Consider the following 23,822-nt stretch of genomic DNA (forward strand, 5'->3'; position numbering starts at 1 on the left):
TACTTACCTAGGCACACATATCCTAGCAAAATATTCCAGCCGCAGTTCCACACCGTTATTTAAAACTGACCTTGCTTACATTTGCAACTACAAAAGTCTTGTTTATGCTGCGACAAAAGAGGAAGTCCCATCTGTGACCATAGAAGTAGAAAACAAGAGGCTTACGTCACTGTAAGTGGCGATGGACTCGCCATCTTGGTAGGGGAAGCGAAAAGCATTGTGAAGTTCCGGCGAGATTATTTCAGAGGCAATCAACAGGGGTGTTACTCTGTATCTGCAGTGCCCAGCCCTGGGTAGCACACCTGCTATCTGCATTTATCTTATCTGGGCTAGGGAGGTACTATTAGATGACCCAATAATATGAATAACTGGAACTCTTTATTTTCAGTACTTCACTGTGTAGGAAGTTACCTTTACACCACTGTGTTTCACAAATACCAGACTTTTGTACTATCCCACCTTTCTGTTGAAAAAAAAAATGAGACAGAAAAATTACAACAAATTATTAATTCAGTTCACTTTCTTTTGCCATTGGTTGTAATAAGCCAATACAGTAAGCAAGCAGAAACACCTCTTTCTTATCTGTAAAAATAGAAAAAAGAGAATTGTGTCAAGAAAAAACAAAAAACGAAATGTCACTTATTTGGTCAAATGTTAGATATTAAACCATGCAAAAAAACAGGAACAACAACATGGTATGTGCACTATGACATCAGCATGAGCCAGCATTCCCTGAGCTTGCTGTGTCCTCATGATTCCAGCCCTTACCGACAGGAAGAGAGGAGTCACAGGTCCCGAGAACCCAGAAGGTGTTCTCACTGACTGACTCTTTTCAATCAGTATACAGCAATACAAAGCAAATTTTCATTTTTAACACGTGACATCAGATATTATGATGTACTGTATTATTTTAGAGCGGAATGAAGGGACACAGTAGAGTTTACAAGCAGAGAGCTGAAAACAAATGGATATAAAGTCAATAAAAGAAGAATGGTCACAATTCAAAAACACAATATTAAAGGCCCAGAACACATTCTTCCGTAATCAATGAAGTCCAATTCTAGGAAGTCAAAATGGATTAATGATCTTAAAAACACTCATATTGTTTAATAAAACGTCACTATCAAGCCTCATGCTACAGAATGAGCTCTGTCAGTACTAAATAACTTTATTATAACTGAGGCTGAGGCTCTATATGCACATGAATTAAGAACTGGTTAAGGAAAAGGAAACAAAGTATCACACTATTTCACAAACCAGTTCCTCCACTGGCCCCATTTAGCTAGTCATTAACTACCCTGAGATTATTAAATTGAGTTCTCGGGTATCCGTATTAACCTGGCGCAAAGCAGAAGGAGTTAAAGTATTAAGGTAAAGATGGATACATTTCATTTTATTCTTATACTAGCTTTATAATAGAGGTATTGGAATGTGAGATGGAGTTTAAAAGTAAACATTTCTGCCTATTCATTAGCTAGGCTCTAAATGTCAACATGCCAGATGGCTGCTATAGATAGAGGGTATTTGTGTAATACTTTCAACTTGCAGTTGTGACTGAATATCATACATGGCTAAAATGATAACATTTTGTTTAACTCGGAACACATTCTCACTATTTGAATATTCTAAGTATAACTAGGGTCCTAATTGCTGCTAGATTTGTGACACATTAAGTACTTTAAAACATTTTTAATTTGAATTGGCTATTGGATATACAAATATTAATTCGCTTTGACCAGCGTTTGAATCAGCGGGGTATTTCTGTAGTTCACTCAGTGAAATCGCTTAATACTGTGGCACTCAGAAGCCCCCAGGATGCTTATTTGAGGGGCAGAATCAATAAAAAGGGCCAAACACTTCTAGAAGTTTAGGGAGAGGTACGGAAAAGCAAAAAGACATTTGCTCTGTGTTGTGTTCTTCGTGGTGGCTGTTCATGTGTGTGGTTTGCTTCCACCATGTGTGACCAAAGGAGTCCCTGAGACGGCCTGCTCCCACTCGCACAGACAGCACGGCTCAGGCGCAGGCAGACGTGGGCTCCAGGGGTGCCGCCCACTGGCACTGGCGCCGCGTTCTGTCAGACGCAGGACACAGCTTCTCCTCGTTGCGATAGCGACTCCCTGTTTCATCTTGGGGGAAAAAAAATCAATGTACTCCTAGACACCCCGCAGGGTTTATAAGGGCTACAGTCGGTGGAGGTTATCAGAAACCCTCTTCAGGTTTGTTAGACAGTGTTTGTAAAAAGCACAACTGCCTGTCAGCTGGTGAACAGAGGTTTCGCGATTGTGACATCCCAATATTCTTCCCTTTAAAGTGGATGTAAACTTGTTTTACATAAACAGATATAAGAAGGGTTGAAAGCTGTTAAAAGCCCATTAACTGCAAAATAGAGTTTGGGCATTGACCTTTTACCCACCCTCTTTTGACAGTCACAAAGATCTGGGGCTTGAGGTTTAGGGGCAATGTACTGTTTGTTGGTAATCGTAGACTTACGAAATGAGTGTTTTATCCAACAACATATGGAGTACGGAGCTATAGCAGATTGCATCAAAGCTATGCCAGCCACAGGCTCACACTCCTGCCACCCCATGCCCCGGGCTGCTGTGGGTCCGGACAATGAAAGACATTGAGGGCAGCAGAACGGTTGCGGAATGATGGAGACTTTTTTGTAGAATAAGTAAACATCCGCAAAGTTGCAAAACTAGAAATTGACAAATTCTAGCAACTTCCAACAGACTTCAGTCTCCTCTCCACTATTCTTCTTTAAGGCTTCTTAGAACCTTCTGACCTATGACCTTCTCACATCTGCCTGTTCTGGTTTGTTTGCTGCTAATAGTTGATCAAATTAATTCACTTTATTATTCAATTCGACATGATAAAATGTCCTTTATGGATCAAGGGGTTCGACATTTTGCATAAGGGCAAATATTCTGAAACTGCATCTTCAGTGCTCCTGTCTATTTCTGGCTTTTTTTTTATTTGTAAGATATATAATGATAGATATATTAATTATTGAGACACGCTGCCTTTGACATGTGGGTGTTCATTCCCATGGAGTAACTCCAGCACCCTATAATTTACAGCGCCAAGAATGTTATTTAGAATACCTAAATTGTAAACAAAGTAAATTAATTTCTTGAAGTTCCCTAAATGCGAGGCATGTTTCTTCTGTCACTGCTGTGTTCCTCACCTGCTGGTGACTGGTGCTCTACAGACAAGGTCCTGGCGACTATACAGACTCTAAGACTAGACTCCGTTAAAACACAGAACTAAGGGCAAAACAGGACACAAGTCTGGCCCAATCAGTGGTCTGCACTGGCCACTTCTAACTTGACAAACACTGATGAAATGGGGAGATATCAGGGACCTGAGGGAAAGGAAATGTTAAAGAAAAGCAGGGCACAGTATTGGCAAAATAAGCTCACAAAACAAGCTTCATTTGGTGGCATATCTATTTTTACCTTGTTCCATTATTTCAGGATTCATTTCTCTCGTCTTTGCCCTTTTGAGCAAGCCAGTCCTCTTCAGCACAATTTACTGGATCACCGTGAGTCACTGACACAGCAATCCAGTTCAATTAAGTCACTTCCTAAAACGGCTTCGCTTGTTTTCCCCCATTTCATATCTTAAATGGATGTGATGAGTTTAAACGGTCAATCTGTTCAAGCACGAAAATCAAATATAACATCGTTTATAAATGGTTAACAGTTGCTGATCCATTTCAAACGTCTCCAAAACAACACGTGGAATTAAACCGCACCATATTTTCTTGGCTCACTGGTGCGCTACAGAAAGAAAATCAGCAAATAACAGGGGCTCTACATTTTGCATAACAGCAAATACTCTGAAGTAATTCTGTAACTGCATCTTTAGCGCTCCGGGCTATTTCTGGCTTCCACTAGTTTCCCGCCTGGATGACGTCAGTGCAAAGTTATTTTCATGAATGGAGGGGGCGGTCACGAGGAATCGGTGACGTAAGCGCTTGCGGAAGCAGCGAGTGGAATGTTGATACATTGTTGTTGTTTTGTAGCCGATCGGGAGTTCTGAGACGGCTCGGGCCGAGCGCTGGCAGGTCTGTCCCGGTGGAACCAACCCCAGCTCGTCCGCGGACACCGCGAGGCGTCCCTGCGCGATCCCGACACACACGGTCCGCGCTCACAAGGTGAGGGGACGGGAGGGGGGGGGGCGACATGTTTTGAAATTCCTCTTTAAGTCGCTTCTGTTTACATGGTGACGGACTTGCGCTCCGGCGGAGAGCCGATGAGGGGTCCTGGTGCGTCTTCGGCAAAACGGGACCGAATCTTCCCAATTAAGCATCCTTTCGGTAGCAAACGCTGGGTGAAGTAACGAAATGTGTGTGTATTTCTTAAAGATTGGGATAACATTTCATACTCTAGTGGTGACTCACCAGTGAGTTTGAACACGTGTTAGCAACAAGGCGAGTTCAGTATTAATTCCTAAAGCTAAATGTTGCAAGTGAGTATATCTGCTGTTTGAAACAATCTGATATTCTATACTTTATAAATAGCCTACTGACTGTATTTAGCTCCAAAAGTATTTTTAAATAATAGCTAATAATACGCATGGGGGTTTGCAGTCTACTGGAACACCAGATTATAATATAGCCCACACGGTCGGAGATACTAGTGGGCTGTGAAGGTGTTGCGAGACCGATGCCCGTGCGGTCGCGAGAGAAGAGCACGTGCGCCCGTGCGGAGCGGCTGCTGGCACAAAGGGCAGGGCGGCGCGCGCCGTGGGTCCGGTTACGGATTCGGCTGGGGGGGGGTGCGTGGGTTCGAGTGCAGGATTTTCTCCCCCGTGAACTAAGTGTGGGACAAGAGCGAGTGGACGGGGGCTCTACTGGAGAGGATCCGCGCCCGGAGCTCGCTGCGCGTTTTCTGGCTTGTTCTGTTACGCATGAGCCTACGGTCCCAGAAAAAGAAACGCAGCTCAGTGATTAATCTTTTGCCGTTCAGTTCATAATTTGTTCCGATCTCCCAGTCATTTTCCTGACAGCTAGCCTCCCTTCTCAGCCCGGTCACCGATGAAGATGATAACGATGATGCATGTGCTGTAACTTTGAAACGCCCCGATCACAGATCATTCCGACGCACTTGGATGCTTCACGGACGGAGCTGTCAGACACATTAAGCTTCACAGTGTAGAATCGAAGTAGTTTCACCTTGGCGACAGATGAGTAAACGCGTTTTTATACGAATCCGAATATGAGCTTTTTTTTTTTATTAACGAATGAAAATGATTTCAGACCTGTTGCTGGTCATTTTTAAAGACGTCCCCCACCCCCCTACAGAGATGATGGGACGACGCAGACTGAGCGTGTGCGGTGTCTGAATTTGAAAGCCCGACAACTTCAGGTTCAAGCCCAGATCGTGCCATTCCTGGGGGAGACAGCGTTCAGCAAAGGAACCTGTCGGATCAGCCACATATTGGAGCGACTCCAGCCACGCGAAGATTTGATAACCTTGAGATGGGCGTCGTGTATATGAAATAACAGAGCTTTAAATTCTTTGTAAAATTTCCAACGTCACCTTGCAACTATTTTGTTTATGGTTATATCGTAAAACGAAGCTACTCTGTAATTTCCCCCCATTTTCTTTAGAGATTTAATACTTAAATGCCGATCCTACTTTGCCGATAGCGGGGACAAGGCGAATAACACCCAGAGTTACCGCAGACCACAGTACCTGGAGCAGTGTTCAGTGTGAGAAGGGTCTGTAGCTTCGGGAGTATTGCAGTTTGAGGGGGGTTTACTGGATAATCAAAGCTTCCTCTGAAGCTGAAAGCGCAAATAATAAAACCATTAAAATATCTTCACCTGCCCTGGAAGTAAAGACATTTAAAAATCAGTCTTTCACATGAGTATTTCGAAGACGACCATGCCCGTGGCCGTTCTGCTTGCTAATGGGGAATCCCACGCATGTGCGCCCAAGAATAGGCTGTTCTTGCTATGCAGTCCAGTACTGAGCTTCTCTATACCAGTGCGAGGGGTTACACCCTGCTGTTTAGGAAAGGTGAGTCATAACTGGTTATTGTGAATCACTTCCACTTTGGCAGATAACAGATCTGACTTTGGTTATTCCTTAAAAAAAAGTAAAGACGCCACGTTCTCTAAAAATACATCACCTCATACCCTTAACCTGTTAGTAATTAAGGATAGGTGCCGAGGTTGAGCTCTTTGGTGCCGTCGGCAGAAAGATCTAACGAGCAAGGAAGGCTCAGCAGGATAGTCAAGATCAGATTAACGTTAGCGGGAGCTTGGGAGCCATCGGAACTGTGCGCACACCTTTGAAAGAAGATGTGCCAGTTTCTGGTGCATTTTGGAATTAATTTTAATTTGACCTTATCCTGCCTACAAGAATGTGAATTGGCCCTTTCTGCTGACAAGGCTGTGTTTAGGTGAGCGGTCCTGGGATTTTGCAGTCCTTCTGATCCTACAAATAGGGAATAAATAAGAATCGGACACAGACAGCAGTTGGTGAATTCAACTTGTTTGGTGAGAGAGATCGGAATACCTCTACGTAACGTAGTCCAGTCTGGTTTGTTTGTGGGGCGGTCATCGATGAGCTCCTGTGATAACCCGTCTTGATTCCTCTGCCTGGCACTTGCATACTGTGCAGTAAAGGGTAGGGTTAGAAAATGAGATATGGCTCTGAGCCTTGTTAATGATCGATTTAGGGGAACTGCTGTCTGTGAGGGTAGTATGACGAAATCTTGAGTGATTATGGAGGAGGAAAATGGAACAGACTGTTCATTTCCAGGCAAAGAAGCAACATCTACAAGCCTGACAAAGATGGCCTGAAGGTGGCCAGGTCCTCCTCCTATTCAAGATGGATCAAAAGGAGTCAGGTTGGGACCCTCTGCTCATTTAATTGTGTACTAATGATCCATGCCATCATTCATCAAGAAAAGGGCTAGTGTTATTTAAAAATATACTTAAATAATTGATTGTATAATCTCTTAATCTGAGAACTGCCGAAGAGCAGTCTCCACCCAGGGGAGGTTCATGTGTAACATCATGTCTCTGGATCCATTAGAGACTCAATTATGGCTATGTTGTAAGCTGTAAAAAAAAAAGTACATATAGAATTAATGTTGGCTGTGGCCAGGACTGAAATGTGGCTCGGTAGCATCAGTCTCTGTTTCTTGGATACATTATAAATGACCAGTCAGATATCTTTAAAATACCATTTGGAATACAGACACATCTGTTCTTAAACGCAGAGGGCGCTCTGATTATTAACCCCTTGTTTAATTGGATGGAATTCTATATGAACTGGAATCCAGGCAGGAGGAGTATCTTTCTGCCAGTCTTGTATCTCTCGGAGTGGGAAGATGGAAGTGGTTTTAAAAGAGAGTGCTGGAAGAAACAAAGCCTTGGATTTTCAGCATCAATGTTGAAATTCAGCGGGCACAAATCAAAACATCTTTTGGCAAAGTTAATTTTGTTTAGATGCTCAAATCATTTTATGACGGAGTGTTTTTGCGATGGAAAAATGACTGAGGAGTATTTTCAAGTTAAGGTTGCGTACAATATCTCTGGCTTGAAGTCATCTTGTTAAATGGCCTTTGCAGTCCTTAGTAGTTGTACAGCAAACATTTGGCACGTGACCACAGTTTCCCAAAGAAAAAAACAACTTTTAAATACATTTATGCAAGCTCCATCTATTTTGCTAAAGCACATTGTTTTAAGTTACAGTTGTGCATGATTTGCAAGTATGCCAGAGCATTTGTCTAGAGAGCTACCTTCAAGCAAACTGCTACTTGAAAGCATCAGCAGAAAGTTTTACACCACTTCTTCTCTGATCTCCATTTCTCTGGCCACTTACATGAGCACCAGTCAGGACACAGAGTGTTCCATTGGTGTCTCTCAGAGACAATGGTGTGGATTGTGCTTCCCAAGACCGGGCAGGCTAGTATGATTTCAAATTACAGCTTGGAACTCAGTCCGTTTCAAAACTGCAAGCAATAAAGCTCCTATCGAAGGAGCCGCGTGGGTATTATCTAAACTCTTTTCCTAGGGTAACCGTTTTGAATTTTATTTCAAATCTGGCCCTTGGCCAGGTTTTTTTTTCATACAGCGAAGCCGTTTGACAACTCCCCTAACGTGGGTGTTGAAGTCATCACCTGAGGTATATCGGCTGGGATACCCTCCTGCTGAAAATGCATTGACTTCTAACCACTTCGGAATTCCACAGGAATACTGTTATGTTGTGTAGTAGTCTAATATTGTGTAGAAAGAACAAGATGAACCTTTTCTATAACTATCTGCCTGTGGGTCTGTTGTGTTTACTGTATATTTCCTTAATGTTTCTCACAAGAAACTGACATTAAACCACAGTTTTTTCCATTTCAAGCTCCATTAAACACAGTATTTTAATGCCCCTTAAATAGAAAATTCAGGGCCAAACAGACTTTTTAGAGATCAGCTTCAGGAAGTATATATACGTATGCAGGTCCCAAGACAAAAGTGTGAATTAAGAAGAGATTACACTTTTATACAGGTCATAATGAAACTCCAGTGTGAGGTGAAAGCACAGCTTTGGTTAACAGAGAAACTCGTAATAAGCATATGTAGCAGTCTTGTGGTTTGACGGGGATTGAAAAACTCATAGTGATTCGGAAAGGACAGTTGTTAAGCGCTAGATGGAAACAAAAAGCACAAAATATTGAAGACAGAATAGCTGTAATTTTCATGATAACTTCCTACTGGTGTAGCTGTTATTGTGTTCATCCAGTCCATTTATAACTTCAGGTTTTACAGTTCTGTGATGTCGTATTGTAGCTCAAGAAAGCCAATGTAATTACTTCTCAGCATTCACATTTTTAAAACTAAATTTGTCTAATTGTGTACTGGTACATAGATATTTTATTGGAATTCCACGGGAATGCTGCTGTGGTGTGTAGTCTAGTATTGTGTAGGATTAACAACTTTTCTGTAACCATCTGCCCGTGAATCTATTGAGAAATAACTATCTGAGAAAAATCCTAAATTTGTTCTTAAATAAAAAAATAACCACCCTGTTGAAATACATAACACAAACTATCATTAAATGTATTCACAATTTGTGCTTACTTTTTTTATTTACGATCTGTCCTTGTGTTTTGCATGTAAAAATAACGTTTGGTTTTGTTGACAGTGTCACGTTGCAACATGCCCTACCCAGTATTCTATATTATCTCGTAATTGCTCACAGTGGCGTGTGTAGACATCTATATTTGCATTGTGAATTTCCCTCCTGAGCCATTGATTTACTGGATTTGAGACCAGTTGCTTTACCACTTGTGGTCAGAGTGTAAAGCAGGATTTGTCATTGCGATTGGGCAACATGTGGTTAAGAATAAAAGAGCAAGTGGTATTTCTATGGAGAGCTAGGTGGCCCGTGTGCACTTTCTCAACAGTGCATTCCATGTTTGTCTCATTGTAAAATCTGGAATGTTTTCCTCATGGGTACATCGCATTCCTTTAAATTCCTGCATGTTCACTTGGAAAACAGACCTGCAGTGAGACTTTTTTTTTTCTACCTCTCTCCGTCTTGGAGTTCCAGTGGACCAGTCTCGCAGATTCCTGGACTTTTACTTCCGTCCGGTAACAAAACTGGATTTTTCAGGAAATGTCAGCTGCATGGGTGTGATTTCATGCCCCTGCCTTTTGCTCTTACCAGTAAACAGCATGATTCACATCTCAGCTATGCTTTCCCTTTACATAATGCTTCTTTGAATCTGCCAGGTTACAGCAAAGAAAAGCAGTACTCAGTCGAAAATGCCTTTGTACCTCCTGTTAAGGATGTGAAATAAAAAACTGGCTCTAAAAGCAGTTGGCTAACACCCAAAATGAAGTTACTTAGAAGCCTTAATTCACTAAAACATGGGCAATATTTTGAATGTCTGTTGAATGGCTGTTTTTGGGGAGAGAGAGGGTGGTGCTAACCAAGCAACTGATTCGTAACCGAGATCTTTGAGGTAAGCCCATATATGCATTCCAGATGGACGTAATTCCCTCTGTCTTTGTTTTTTTTTCAGTAGGTTGTCAGGTTTTATTCCTTTTATATTTTTTACTACTTATCAGTCTGGATCCATGTCCTTTCCTATGATCGAAAAAAACATCTGGAATCTGCTTTTACAGTGTTGCTGCAGGCCAATATTTTATTTGATGCGGGAGAAGTTGTTCTGTTGATATTGCCTTTCAAGCAATCATAACTTAAGCTTCCCAAATACGTGCTGGTTTTAAACCCGCGCTATAAAATATGGTAGTGGTCTTTGAGCTAATAATGTTCTTTAAAATAGAAAAAACAGTCAGCATTTGAATCGCTTGAGTTGTCTTGAGCATCTTAAATCTTTTCTTCCAGCTGTAATGGTAATGTTGCTCTTTTAAATGTCCCAAGGAATAGTTAAGAGTTTAACACCTTTGGAATTTGGTGTACCAGAATATTAAGCATAAGGCTTGTTTAAAAAAATGTACATGGAACATATGTTTCATGCCAGCTTTTTAGTCATGCTGCTAACATTGGTTTGCTCTATTTTGAAGTGCTGCTTTTGGCCTTACTTTTCCTGTATGGCCCACAAAATCTGTATATGCAAGTTGGTTAATTTATTTATTTATTTATTTTCCATCGGATTTTTTGTGTAGACGTTAGGTTGAAGTGCTAAATATACTAAACTTACAACAAGGCAATTATATTAAACAGAAAGTGACTGGAAGGTTTCCTCTGACCATATTTGTGAGAATTTTCTGTCTTTTCTCTAAATTTTGGCTCACGTCTGTTTATTTTGCTTGATAGATTAAAGCTTGGCCATTGGTATGAGTCTTGTGCTATATTAGGGACTGGAAGATAAGGGAAATAATAATGTTTCATCAAATATATACTGAAACATATTCTTCACTTTAAAAATGCTATTGTATATCCTTATAGTCTGTTGTAATCTTTATCTGAAAATTTGTCAAAACTTAGAGTCCAGATGTGGACTTTTATAAGTAACACCAGTTTCTAGCACTTTATACTGCGAGTGAAAGTGCTCTTTGATCAGACAGTACTTCTTGTTGGAGTTTCCTCATAAAGGTTAGCGGCCCTTGACTCACTAGAATGCTATGTCACATTGTTCGAGTTCAGAGCCATGTGGTCTAAAGTACAGCGTGTGGGCGGTTTGCACTCTGCTATTCGCAGACTTGCTTGCACATGTTTTTGGACGCAAGAGCCATCGTATCTCACAGAGGTACTCTGAGGGATTTGTGCCGCTGTGGTTTTCAAGTGCAGGGGCTCACGCCTGAGTAAATGTTATTGCCTAAAGGGCAGCAGTGTGGGTGTAAGCTGTCCTTATTGTCCCCATTCTTTCTTTCTTTCACCTTCAGTAATCTGATACGACTTCAAAAGCTGAGATAGCACACAGTTTCGAGACTAAATCTGCACTTGTTTTCCCAATTATATTCTCCACATTTTTAAAGGGAAAAGAAAAACTTCCTATCCTGTTATTTCTGTACCTGACAAGTACAACTTGTTGGGGGTAAAAAAAAATGAAAAGTATTATTTCCTTTCCTTTAAGCACACCTGGTATTCTGCTTACCTTCTTGGGAGAATCTATTCACAGTAAAGTTTTTACAAGTCACTGTTTTTCACGCATAAGGAAAAAAAAGCATATTCTGACTCTGGGATTGAAACTGTTGAGGGAACATCTGTGATGTCCTCGAGTTGCTAGTTTTAATAACAGTTTCAAGTGGATGCCGTTAGAAAACATACATGCAATGAAACCAATCTAATCATTTGGTACCTATGGAAAAACTGAGTAAAATGAGTCTTATGACCTCTAAGTTGGGCCTTGAAATGCTTATTTTTCCAAAGCCCACTGCATAGTACAAGGGCTTCAGCATCCTGACTCAGGGCCACATGATAACACCGTGACAGTCATCACGACTCATGACTCGCAGGCGCTCTGTCCTCCCCCCCAATCATTTATCTTCCCTTATTGAAACTGAGCTGAGTTTGATTGGGTCTTTAAAGAAATGTTTCTTTTGAATCTCTGAGTTCTCTACTTTAATCAATGCCAGGCAAAGATCCTTGATTGAACCGATTGATTATCGAATGCCAGCGATGAAACTTGTTTCCTAACATTGTGACAGTATTTGTCCTTGTCCTTCAAAGAGGGGGTCTGTGCCTGATTTTACTGAAGTGCTCACAGTTCAGTACTTTGGTAAACTAAAAATATTTTTTTAGAGTTTCATAAAATTTGCATGTTGACATTTTGGACTTATTTCCAATATTAGACGTAACAAATTTGCCCTCAGTGGGGAAACAAACCCCTCATACTTCTGTATGTAAGCTTTTACAGAGGATGTGCGTCTATGATCCACAGATATTTATCAAACACCTTCTGTGGTTTGCTTATGCTCACTTTAATATTTTTTTTTCCACCAAATACCATTGAAAGCTGGCCAGCCAGGAAAAGAAAATGTGACTGAGCACTAACAAATACTTATGTCATGTATTTCAAAAGGTTCTAGTCCAAGAAGGTGTTCTTTTCTAACCGAGTCTCCATACGTGAAAATGTAGCTTTTTATCTGTCAGTGGTGGTCTTGCACGTTTCTCAGAAGGTGTACAATTATTTTTAAGCGGTCTTTAAAGACGTTGGGAACACGCCTAGATTTCAGAATTCATCTCTGAAAGTTCCAGGCCCAGTGCTGAATGACTTATTTCCCTGTATCGCCTGGACAGGAATGCAGGGTCTTCTCATGACGCAGCCCATTTTTGTGAAGCAGATCGAGCCAAGTCGCTGTCGAGGTTTTTTTTTTCTTCCCGTCTGCGTTGCAGTGATTTCACTGGCTGACCATCCAGATCTTAACTTCGGTATTCCAGCCCTTTCCATCGAAATGCAAAAATACTCTAGTGTAAAAGACAGATTTATATTAGGAACCAAAGTTCCAGTTTTTTGTTAGATATTTATGCATCTGCTGAAAAGCTGTACTTTACTGTATTAATATTGTTCCTAAGAAGCATGACTAAATTTCCACTACATAATTATTACACACATTGTGTTTGAAGTCTGGTCAAGTTTAACTATTCTGGCAGGAACATTGGTAGGAGTACAAGTTCAAAACAAACTACTAGTACAATGCACAAGATGTAGAACAGATGGGTGCTCTCAATCCTGAAATTAGACCTTGGTTTCACATGAATGTGTACATAAACAGCACATTCTTTTGGCTTTGTCTGTGGCACACTGAATAACCAGTTCGTCTGAAAGATAACCCAGTCCATTGTACCCAAAATCAAGCAAGAGCCAGTCAAGAAATTCTGGACCTTTTACCAAACCCCTTTGCCTTTTGATCTACGATGATATACATTTCACCTTACACACAGATGAGATCTTCGAGACTGTTGCCTTAAATAAGTTACAGATATTGCTGTACATATTAACCTTGAATTAAGTAGTTTGAGTGTAACAAATAAGAATCCAAGATTTTTCCCAGTCAGTGAGTTTTGTACGCCTTTGTGCACCATCCATGCTAATAAACTGTAGCATGTTCATCCAAACAGCACTTTCAAAACGTTCACAATGCTATCCAAGGACTGCACATAAAGCAATCCCTGACCTATCCTACAATCTGTTGGGTTTTCAGCACAAACTGTCCGTCTCACAGAACTGGCTGCAGCATTGCTGGATCAAATATAACTACAAGAGTTAAATAAGGAAATCTAAAGCAATCCAGGAAAGTCCAGCGTAATGGGATCCAGCCTGCAGGGCACAAACCTCAGTCCTGATAAAGAACATTCTCTCACAGCATAAACAACTTCAAAACTACTTTCCATTAACACTTTACCATCCAGCATTTTCTCCAAAACTGGCACTTGAAATCAGAGCACGGTACATTTGTTTGAGATTCGAATTCTGAAGTTAAGATTTGAAAGCTTCAAAAGTCAAAAGTGATTTGTTTTTTTTACCCATTGTCTACCTTAACCATCAATTATTGTGAACCAAATTGGTTCCACTTGATTCATTAGAGTCACTTTATAGGACAATTACCTGGGTGAAGGGTGAGGGTGAACTTCTTGAGCCAACAATAGAAATAAATAAAAAATAAAAACATGGTATATCTCAAAACAAATCAACTGAACATGAACTCCATAAAGCATGTGTAAAAAGAAATGTTTCCTGATAACGTCTGAGTGCAACAGGTGTCTGGATGCCAGCAGTAAAGTTGTACTCTTAGATCTCAGTGGACAATCTGCTGCATAGGCACTAAGTAGCTCTTGAAGGTGGTGGGTCGGGGTTCTGACCCTTGAAGAGCTTTATACGTTACAGTTACCTTGCAATCTTCTCAAACACTCATTGGCAATCAGTGCAAAGACCTCATCAAATGGCTGGATCCTGTACATACGTATACTGAAAGCTTTAAAAAAAAACTCACTGTGCATTTGATTTTAAAAGCATGAAGTACACAGATTTTACAGATAAGTCTTTTTTTGTGCTATTTTCATTGTTTATTCACAGCTCAAATGACTTCACCCTAGTGAAGTCATTAGCAAGAGAATTGGCAAGCCTGGTGAAAAAGAAATGAACTAACATGCACTCTTATCAAGAGAACACATTCATGCCATCGGTATGTTGGACGCCACACTACTTCACCTCGGGGGGGACTAGCTAGCAGCGAGTCAAGTGTAGACCACCCTGACGGATGTCAGGGAGTGTGGCAGAACTGCAGAATCACACAAATTGTTGTGTTCAACAGGCCAGACGTGTGATAGCCTGGGTAAGAGTGTCTGACTGCTTCAGAACTCTAGAAGTAGCGATTGCTGGCAACCTGTCTGCCACTGTGCTATATTCACGGGACTTCTGTCCTGCCTGTGAGTTGCTGACATGACAATAGTCCAGCAGGAAAAAGCATGTCCTCCTGCTTTTCATACAACAATGACTCCCTCGTGAGGTAGGAATGTAAAAGATGTCCTGTAACGTTCATTGTATACGCTCTGTTGTTCAACCTCATGAATTTCCCTAGTGTTATGCCTGTTCAAAAGAATGTCAGTGAACCTGCAACAAAGCAATTTTTGCTCATAGTAATTTTGTGACGGGTGCGCGTGATATGTATGTATACGTACTGTGACATTTTCAGGAATTGTCACGTCACAACTGACCAGGATCTCAACGTTGCACTCCCCGACAAAAGGCTGTAAAGTACTTCATCCTCAAGTCTTTTACCAAAAAACAGTCTCAAAAACACAACCAAGCTCCCTCTTTTAGGAAGAACAAGCAAATGGAACCAAAACACCAAATACCAATATTACTCACTTTGTCCTTTTTAGAGTCCAAAAAAAGCCATCACCAAAACCAGACTAGCTTTCAAGTCCTTCTCAAACAAAAGACCCTCACTTTTTTGCCACACCCTTTTAAACCCAGGAAGAAGGCAACTAATCCCTCACAGCTGAGATGGTTTAGACAGGAAATTAGCAGGCCATTTTCCCCCAAAGCATCCTGGGATGTGCAGTTTCTTCATGTCCTCTGCACAGAGGAAACTAGAAACTTCTTAGATGGCTAATGTACACTCCCTCTATGACCCTGCCCCACATTTTGTCACTTTACTGAGCATCAAACTAAACTATTGTCCATTTGATTTAAAGGTTACTCTTAAAACCTATTAGATTGTAGCTCTTCTTCATTCCAGGGATAGCCTGATACATATTTATAAATAAACTAATATGAATTCAATTATCCAGACTGTTTAGGTTTTGCAAGTGTTAATAATGTTTTATCAGTTCTTTGTTGTCAGTACTCTTGGTAAGACAGCTGACTGGTAAATTATAAGTGTCCTTATGGGTAGCAGTGTTAATTAGGAATTGATCACTTTAATATATGTCAGTTAAAACAGATTTACCAGAAATGCTGTATACCAGTGTACAACAGATGTATGTTTTGATACGCCTTGAGCAGTTTCTAAGTCTGTCATTTACGCTTTCATCAGCATGACAGAATAAACATCTTGTACTTTTTTTTTCTTATGTAGTCTGTGTTGTTGATGTTTTCCGATCAGTCTGCCTGCTGGTGATTTGCCCTTTTGGATCATTCCTCAAGTCTTCACTGCTGCAGACTTGTAATTTATACCATGTGTGCAACTGTGTTATGAATGAGGCTTGTTTACTGTTAGGCTGGCCACGTGACTTGATACTCCCACACCCATTTGCTGTTACTAGGGGATTCTGAGTATTTCTATGGCAACGGTCTCTGTAAAAGGCTGAATGCATTCTTGGATTCTCAGTGGTGAATGGGCCCTAAAGCAAAAGGTGGGGATAGTTTAGCATTTTAAAGATACCAGCTGTGTTCACAGCAAGTAGGGTGGAACGGAGAAGTGGAGGAACTGTTGCCTTAGCTCTGTTTAGGTGATAGATTGTACAGGAAAGGTCAGAATGAGAGAACATCAAAACAGAAAAACACGTCCCAGTGGCTGACCTCATGTTCTGCTAACAGATTTCTTCTTGGGAACAGTCTGGTGAAACACATTATTCAGTGCACAGTAGTTAAAGAGCAAAATTGCTGTGTATATAATTTACTGTGTGTTACTGACCTCTGCTGGCACTGTCTATGGTACACATTTTAAAGTTAATTTCACGTCCTATTTGAAAGAAAGAACACCGACGGCTCATGTTTAATTTTGCACTGACCTCACTCATCTTTCCTGTTGTCTAATTATATGTATTATTATATGCATAAACGGTGACTCTTGTTATTTTGAACATAAAGGCTACATTTTTACAGTGTCCATTTTCCTTTCAGTGACTAGTTCCTTTCAAAATAGTTCACATATTCAAAAGCTAAAGTGTGTTTGGCATTCATGGTCATGAAATGTGATTACAGCCTATCGGTGACATTATGTTATCATTTGACATTGAAATTCTCCTGTTTCTTTTTTCAGTAGCATTTCGGTGGGATCCAGTTGAAGTCATACAGGGTATGACGACTAATTTCAAAGCGAGCAAAGCTTTAAAGGTGAGCATGTTTTTGTGCTTTTCTACCGTGACATTATGATGATGAATAAGGGCCCATCACCTAATAATTGAGAACACATTTAATTTTGTTATGAGTGCTGAACCGGTTCGCAATGGCCAGTGGTTTTAAGCTCACCCAAGAGACGATGACACGCGGATGTCCAAGCGTTGGTGCTAACTGGAAGAGTGGCTCGTGTCTCAGTGGTGTCACTGTAAATTAAAGCTGCTGTTCGCTAGAAGGCAGACAGAACCCGGACCGTCTGGCACAGACGCTACCCTGCTGTCCAGCCAATTACATGCTAGAGCTTAGGATATGTGGTCCCTGCCGTTTATGGTATAACCCTGGCATGAACTAGCAGCTTTTGGATCAGAAGGCCTGCTCTCTGGACTCAACATGTTACTTGTTGAGCCACTTTGCAGCCTTAGAATTTTACCACAATGATTAATTTTCAGTTTTGCATGCTTGATTTTATCCCATGTCTCTTTTGTTTAACACTTTTCTGGGAAAACATGTTGCTCTGTTTAGCACGGCACTGTGGCAGCGGTTTTGCGAACGTTTTCTCGCCCGTCTTTTTCCGATTCGCAGAACGTAAGTCTGGGCCCTGTCAGTACGCGTGAATGAGGCTCGTGTGCGGGGGGCGGACGAACGCGTACCCCTGGCCCACCTGGCTCTCTCGCCCCCGCAGGTAAAGAAGGAGGCGGGTGAGAATGCCCCGGCGCTCAGCGACGACGACCTGGTCTCGATGTCGGTGCGCGAGCTCAACCAGCACCTGCGCGGCCTGACCAAGGAGGACGTCGTCCGGCTGAAGCAGCGGCGGCGCACCCTGAAGAACCGGGGCTACGCCGCCAGCTGCCGCATCAAGCGGGTGACCCAGAAGGAGGAGCTGGAGCGCCAGAAGTCGGAGCTGCAGCAGGAGGTGGACAAGCTGGCGCGGGAGAACGCCAGCATGAAGCTGGAGCTGGACGCCCTGCGCTCCAAGTACGAGGCGCTGCAGAACTTCGCCCGGACCGTCACCCGAGGGCCTCTGTCCCCCGCCAAGGTGGCCACCACCAGCGTCATCACCATCGTGAAGTCGAGCAACCACAGTGCAAACTCGGCCCCCTTCTCTGCCCCCTCCTAGTGCCGGCAGGGGGGGCCAGCCCGCGAGCTGTGTCACTGTGCGCCACTCTGCCCTCAGATCTCCAGGCTCTCACAGAAACCCCCATGTGCCTCAGCCCTCGATGGAGACCTAGCAAAGCACTTAAGGAAAAATTAAAATGGCAAAAAGACTGGTCGAACAAACTCCACTTCTTTTGGCGTCTTTGCTCTTGCAAGCTGAAAACGCAGCTATGGTTTGGAGACCCGGGGTGAGGTTCTTTGGTAGATTACAGTAGGCAAAAATGCCAATAAATGAGACCCTGTCCTGACAATAGCGATTCCTATCTGATGAGACCCGGAAAACATGTTATTCAAAGACTGTAAGAACAGCAGTCGTATAATTAATCCTAACAGCCATGAAATTGCAAAGTGTAATTCATACTGAGACTCATTAAAAACACAACAAACGCTCGTTTGTTGCATTTTTAATGCCCCTCGGTATATTAAAGTTGGATAGCCTGAGGTCTACAGAGCTTTGTGTCACCCAAGTAAATTTGAGGAAAAAAAGCTGGGCTTCATTAAAGCTTTATTATCTGATGCCTGGTTGCTGCTGGATGATTAAAATGATAAGTTATTATTCTTTGAAAGGCTCTTACTGTCTTACTGTAAAATGCCATAGTAGAAATTAAAACTTAGCACTTGTGTAGAACTTATTTTTTAATATAGCTTGTAGATAAAAACCGATACCAAGAGGATGCCTTTCGCAACTCATGTGTTTAACTAGACCTATTCAGGATCTGAGTTTCTAATCAGAATTAATGTCTAGATGATGATGATTATAATTCAATATAATGTATTTTTATATGTTCAGATCATTTTTACAGATAATGATGGGCTATGGAATGCATCGTTTGCTGTACTTTATCTTAAGCACATGGTTTTGTATGATCTTGATTGTTTTCCTGAAGCCTTTTTGCTATCGATACCATATTTAGTGGTAGGTAATCCATATTGGATATGAGATAAGGGGAGATGCCTTGACAAAAAATGCAATGTGATTATTTCCTGTATATTACAGATTTTAAATACTTCCTTTCAAGTTTCAACAGGAAAAAAAAATCCTAAATGCAGTTTTCTCCCTAAGTGTGAAAAATTCTGTCCTCCATTCCTACCGCTTTGTTACCTTGAAGTGACGCTGCCGGCGTGGGTACACTTCATACGATGCATTTTGTATGGTCATACTTTCACATTTTGACACGAACATTAGGGTAAGGAAAATCCTTAAGGGTGAACTCCAGTGCGCAAGAATTTAAATGGGAAATGGTCTCTGTGAATAACAAAACAGAGGTGGTCATAGACCTTCTTTTCAAATATTCTGGACATTTACAGGCCCTCTGTGAAAATGCAGGGTAGTCCATTTAGACAACTGAGCATCGCAGGAGCAAACACAGTTTAGTTTTGTCACTAGTCCAAGTTCCCATGATACTAGTGTGTCAGCTGGTTTTGCATCCAGCGGAGCTCTTCATTACTTAATTGAACTTATAATTTTAAGATTTAGAATGATATATTTTGCTTTAAGCTCCTAGTCTGCAAACAACTTTGAGTGCTGCTTATTGTAGCTGAAAATGATGCAGAATATCTATTTAAGAAATGTTCTGACTCAGTCCATTTCAGTCTTAATGAATTTATATTGAATACAAAGGCTTAATGAAGTAACAGGGGCAGCATGGTGGTACAGTGTTTCGCATTGGCTGCCTTGCAGCACTGGGGCCCTGTGTTCAGTCAGGAGGTGCTGTCTGTGTGGAGTTTGTATGTTCTCCCTCTGTTTGTGTGGATTTCCTCCCGCAGTTCAAAGACAAGCTGGCAGGTAAACTGGCCCCTTTAGTAGACATTTGAAATAGTCCACAAAACCTGTGCATTCAAAAGCAATTTTGCATAATCCAAAAATCGCCGCCATCTAAGAACCTGGGTCTTGTACAGGCGCCCCCTCCCAGTGATTGCTCCTGCGGATTAACTGCAGGGCGCAGGAGTGAGAACTGGAGTTGGCTCGATGAGGAGTTCTTTCTTACCCAGTGGACACGACTGTGTTTCCCCATCACAGGACCCTTCTCTGCTTTAGTGTGGGGAGACTTTGCTGCTGTATGGCCAATTGTGTAACTAAGTAAGGTCATTGCTGTGCTCTTATTATTTTACATTCTCATATTAATTTTTGTATTTAGTTTATAGTTCTGTTTAACGTGCTCCAGGGCATGAAATAACGTGGGAGTGGTCAGATCTTGATGTTAACTCCACAAGTAATTACAGAGATTCTTGTTTAACAGTTTTTTTTTTTAAGGTTAGTTATTTGTCATGTGTTTCTTTGTGGGAATCACTGCTGTGTACTATGTGAGCCCATTCTGCTGAAGGTGTTCATCACAAATAAAGCACCAGTGTAGTTTTAACTCAGACATATACTATACTCCCAGAAGCTGATGACACTTTTGCTTAGTCAATTAAGTGATTAGGTCCTAAAGGTTGATGGAAATTTCCAAATGGTAGTGTGTGTACAGACTTACAGAAGCATCAGCATTCTGTAATTTAAATGTGTTAAACTTAAACTTCTAAACAAATACCGGCTAATACACTGAGAAAAGGTATTACTGGAAAATTAGGTTAATATATAGTATTTATTATTATACTTAGTAGTGGATAACTGTTTTCTGATAAAATATACCAATACTTCAATACAAAAAATATTTTTTTAATGACAACACTTTGAAGAAATCCTTTTTTATATTCCTTTTTATAGTTAGTGCTAAGGATTATGGCTGTATTATACTGTAAGGCTGGGAAAAAAGGGACACGTTGTATTTTGAAGTAAAATGATTTGCGTCTGTAGAGTGTAATCACTTTAAAAAATCTTAACGTCAATTAGTAATGTGTGGTGTAATTTTTCTAGCATCAGCAATGAAATGGCAGCTCAGCACACCGATGGCAGTATATAAAGAAGTAATCTGGTGCAAATAATTCTGCACTTTTTTTTGGGCTTCTTTGAAAATAGGTTAAAGGGATTTGTTATAGGTATTTGAGGACAGTCGGGCATTTACAGTACAATCTCTTTTTTTAAAACCTAGGACTTTCGTAAAAGCTGTTCCCACTAGCTTGTTTTGTAGAGAATTAAACCCACAATGACCCTAAGAGAAGATTTGTTTTTGTATGAACACACAAAGTGTAACATTGTAACTTACTGATATTGACAAATGATTACATGTTATCATTCGACGAAGCAGGTGTATTTGTACCTCTTACGGTCTCCTGATTGTTTTTTCATATTGTAAAATTCATGGTAGGACATTTTATATGTTGTTAGAATTCTCTAAATGGCATGGCTGTGTGCCACAATTACTACTGTACATAGTTCTAGATGTTTGGCTGGCTCTTAACCTCAGCAAACAAAAACAAATCTTGTAATTAAGTATCCCTTTTTCTAGACATTACTGACACCAAGTGGTAATATTAAATAGTTTCTTTTACTGCTTGAAAAATTCAAAACTCGACATTGAAATCACCAGGTGCGTACTACGTTTTGACTAAGACCAAGTTAATGATTAGATTCAGATAAGATGGCGACAGAACTTCAAGTTAAAAAAAGAACAGACGCTATCGTGCCATAGAAAGACACCTTTTCTGCCAAGTTTTAGGTTGCGAGGTTCAGTGATGAGAACTGTACTCTTGTAGTGGATAATTTCAGCTGTACACATGTGCACTAGTTGTAATGATGTTCAAGAAGTTTTAGAACGCCAAGCTTGAGGGCAGATGCACTCTTTTAATTGACGGTGGTATCATTTTGAAAGGTTACATGGACAAAAAGTACCCTCAGCTCATTACCAGATATATTTTTCTGTGTATATTAATCATGGAGACTTGAGGTAGTGTTCTTGTACAGTGTTTTTGCATTTGCATCCAGTAACATAATGCAGAGTGCCACACGCACACAACTCACTGGCGTGTTAATCTCAAAAAGAGCGTGCACAACTGAGAAATAACCCAGAATGGACCTTTCGCATGAAGTTGTTTGAGTCCACGGAGAAAAAGATGGAACTGGAAACGGAATGGCAGAAAACAGTGGAAAAGGTAGAAACAGAATAGGACATTTCTACTCTGTTGCATACAGTATCTATGTTTTAAGTATGTGTGCGTATGTAGGCAATGTTTCCTTTGTGTGGTGCTACCTAGACTTGTTTCATTTGTTATGGAATAAGCAAAAAGAAAGTTATTGGGTTGAATGTGTTATCTGTCAAAATTGGTACTGTGTTAAAGAAAATATCATTTGTTACATACTGTAAAAATCACATTTTGGTCCTGAATTTGTGCATTTGGGCTGATACGAGTTATTCAGTTTCTTATATTAAGGTATAACCAGCTCTCAAGTATTTTTCATATACTCACTTGACACAAAAAGCTCAACTGGGAGTAATTCTTCACAAATATTTACAAAAACTTTACTTCTGAACTCTAAGAGCTATGAAGTATAGAACCTAATTCTCTTGGATAATATTAAAGAACAAATCTCACATTGGGTGAAAACACTAGAATTGAAATATTTCCTGCAAATTATGTTGCAAGGGGTTGTATTTGAGGTGTGTATACATATGTATATCTGATTAATTGTTCATATTAAAAGATGCAAAAACCGTGTCTTTGTAAGCTTGATAAAAGTCTGCAATTATCTTTCACAAATTATGCTTCCTCTCCTGGCAAGTTATTTTCCTCCTGCAGGAGAATTTTAACCAACTTCAGTGTCGCTGCTTCTGAAATGAATTAACAGTCTGTATCCAGATTAATTCTCAACCCAAACATGTTACACTATTTTCCAAACGTTTATACATTTTAAGTTAAAAAAAGTTGAGCAATTGAGTCCTATTTTTACTGTGTATAAATACTAGACATCTGAAGAGTAAGGAGTTCAAGACAGAAGATAATAGGAATGTGATTTTTATCACTAAATTTTTCAAAGATATATTTCGAAGATCAATATACAGGTCTGTAAAATTACAAATGTTACATAAATTCCAGAGATTTTATCTGTCCAAATGCCAATTCCAGACAGTAGTGGACTCTTAACAGCATTATGAGTGGTAATAACATTTAAGAGGTTAATGACATTGAACACTTGCAGAATACAAGACAAAACATTGTAATCTGATTTTTTTTTACTTCAGTTACTCTGTTTATATGTATTTTATTTGTACTTCAGTATTTATTGTTCCTGTTATGTTTTATTTTTTTAATATAAATTATTGGATTTTATTTACATTAATTTTGGATAGTAATGACTGTACCCTCATGTACATATAGAATGTTTTCTCTTTTTCAAGATCTGACCGAAAATAAGGAAGTAATTTATTGCTGTATATAAGAGTCTGCTGTGCCCGTTTTTTACTTTTCAATAAAGCATTTTTGTCATGGGGAAAAAAGGCTGAAATTGTTACAAATTGTTTTCTTCCTGAACACTTTGAATATCATAAAACAGAACTATAGACCAAGCAATAGAACTGGGCTTTCCAGTTTTTGATTATTCAGGACATTTCTGGGAGGAATACAAACCTTGGAGTCAAGAAAACATTCTCAAAGAAGCAAAAAGAATGGCTGGTTCATGTAACCATACAAGCAGTGATGTACACTACATTTTAAAAATGTATTTTCCTTGGTTCCCAAAGGAAAGGAATAATAGTTTAAGTTGGACTGACTTGCTGAATGGATCAATAAAATCTTGTAAA

At 40.3% G+C, this 23,822-nt stretch overlaps 2 protein-coding genes and 1 long non-coding RNA gene across 7 annotated transcripts in view; 1 reads left to right on the top strand and 2 right to left on the bottom strand.

Annotated features, from left to right (window-relative positions):
- gaa2 (alpha glucosidase 2) overlaps positions 1 to 172 on the bottom strand; it is a 16,038-nt gene extending 15,866 nt beyond the window's left edge. Inside the window, exon 1 of the mRNA XM_069180769.1 lies at positions 8 to 172. The gene's annotated coding sequence lies outside the window, so the exon portion shown is untranslated. The remainder of the gene's footprint in view (positions 1 to 7) is intronic.
- mafk (v-maf avian musculoaponeurotic fibrosarcoma oncogene homolog K) overlaps positions 1 to 23,527 on the top strand; it is a 24,190-nt gene extending 663 nt beyond the window's left edge. Inside the window, exons 2-4 of one of the 5 annotated variants that reach the window (XM_069180771.1) lie at positions 4,028 to 4,159; positions 16,913 to 16,986; positions 17,672 to 23,527. In XM_069180771.1, coding sequence (XP_069036872.1) covers positions 16,951 to 16,986; positions 17,672 to 18,106 — 471 coding nt within the window. In that variant the 5' untranslated portion in view covers positions 4,028 to 4,159; positions 16,913 to 16,950 and the 3' untranslated portion in view covers positions 18,107 to 23,527. Of the gene's footprint in view, positions 1 to 3,989; positions 4,160 to 4,204; positions 4,351 to 6,687; positions 6,865 to 16,912; positions 16,987 to 17,671 lie in introns of those variants that run through there. The other 4 variants (XM_006636962.3, XM_015359811.2, XM_015359812.2 and 1 more) reach the window with 4 other exon arrangements.
- On the bottom strand, positions 6,341 to 15,369 carry LOC107078920 (uncharacterized). Its single transcript, XR_001479869.2, has 3 exons — positions 15,295 to 15,369; positions 6,531 to 6,627; positions 6,341 to 6,449 (listed from the first exon to the last, which is right to left on the bottom strand). It is a non-coding gene; the product is annotated as an uncharacterized lncRNA (long non-coding RNA).
- Positions 23,528 to 23,822: the final 295 nt, after the last annotated feature.

The sequence above is a fragment of the Lepisosteus oculatus genome, chromosome 19 (genome assembly GCF_040954835.1).
Source record: "Lepisosteus oculatus isolate fLepOcu1 chromosome 19, fLepOcu1.hap2, whole genome shotgun sequence".
In the NCBI taxonomy this organism is placed as follows: domain Eukaryota; kingdom Metazoa; phylum Chordata; class Actinopteri; order Semionotiformes; family Lepisosteidae; genus Lepisosteus; species Lepisosteus oculatus.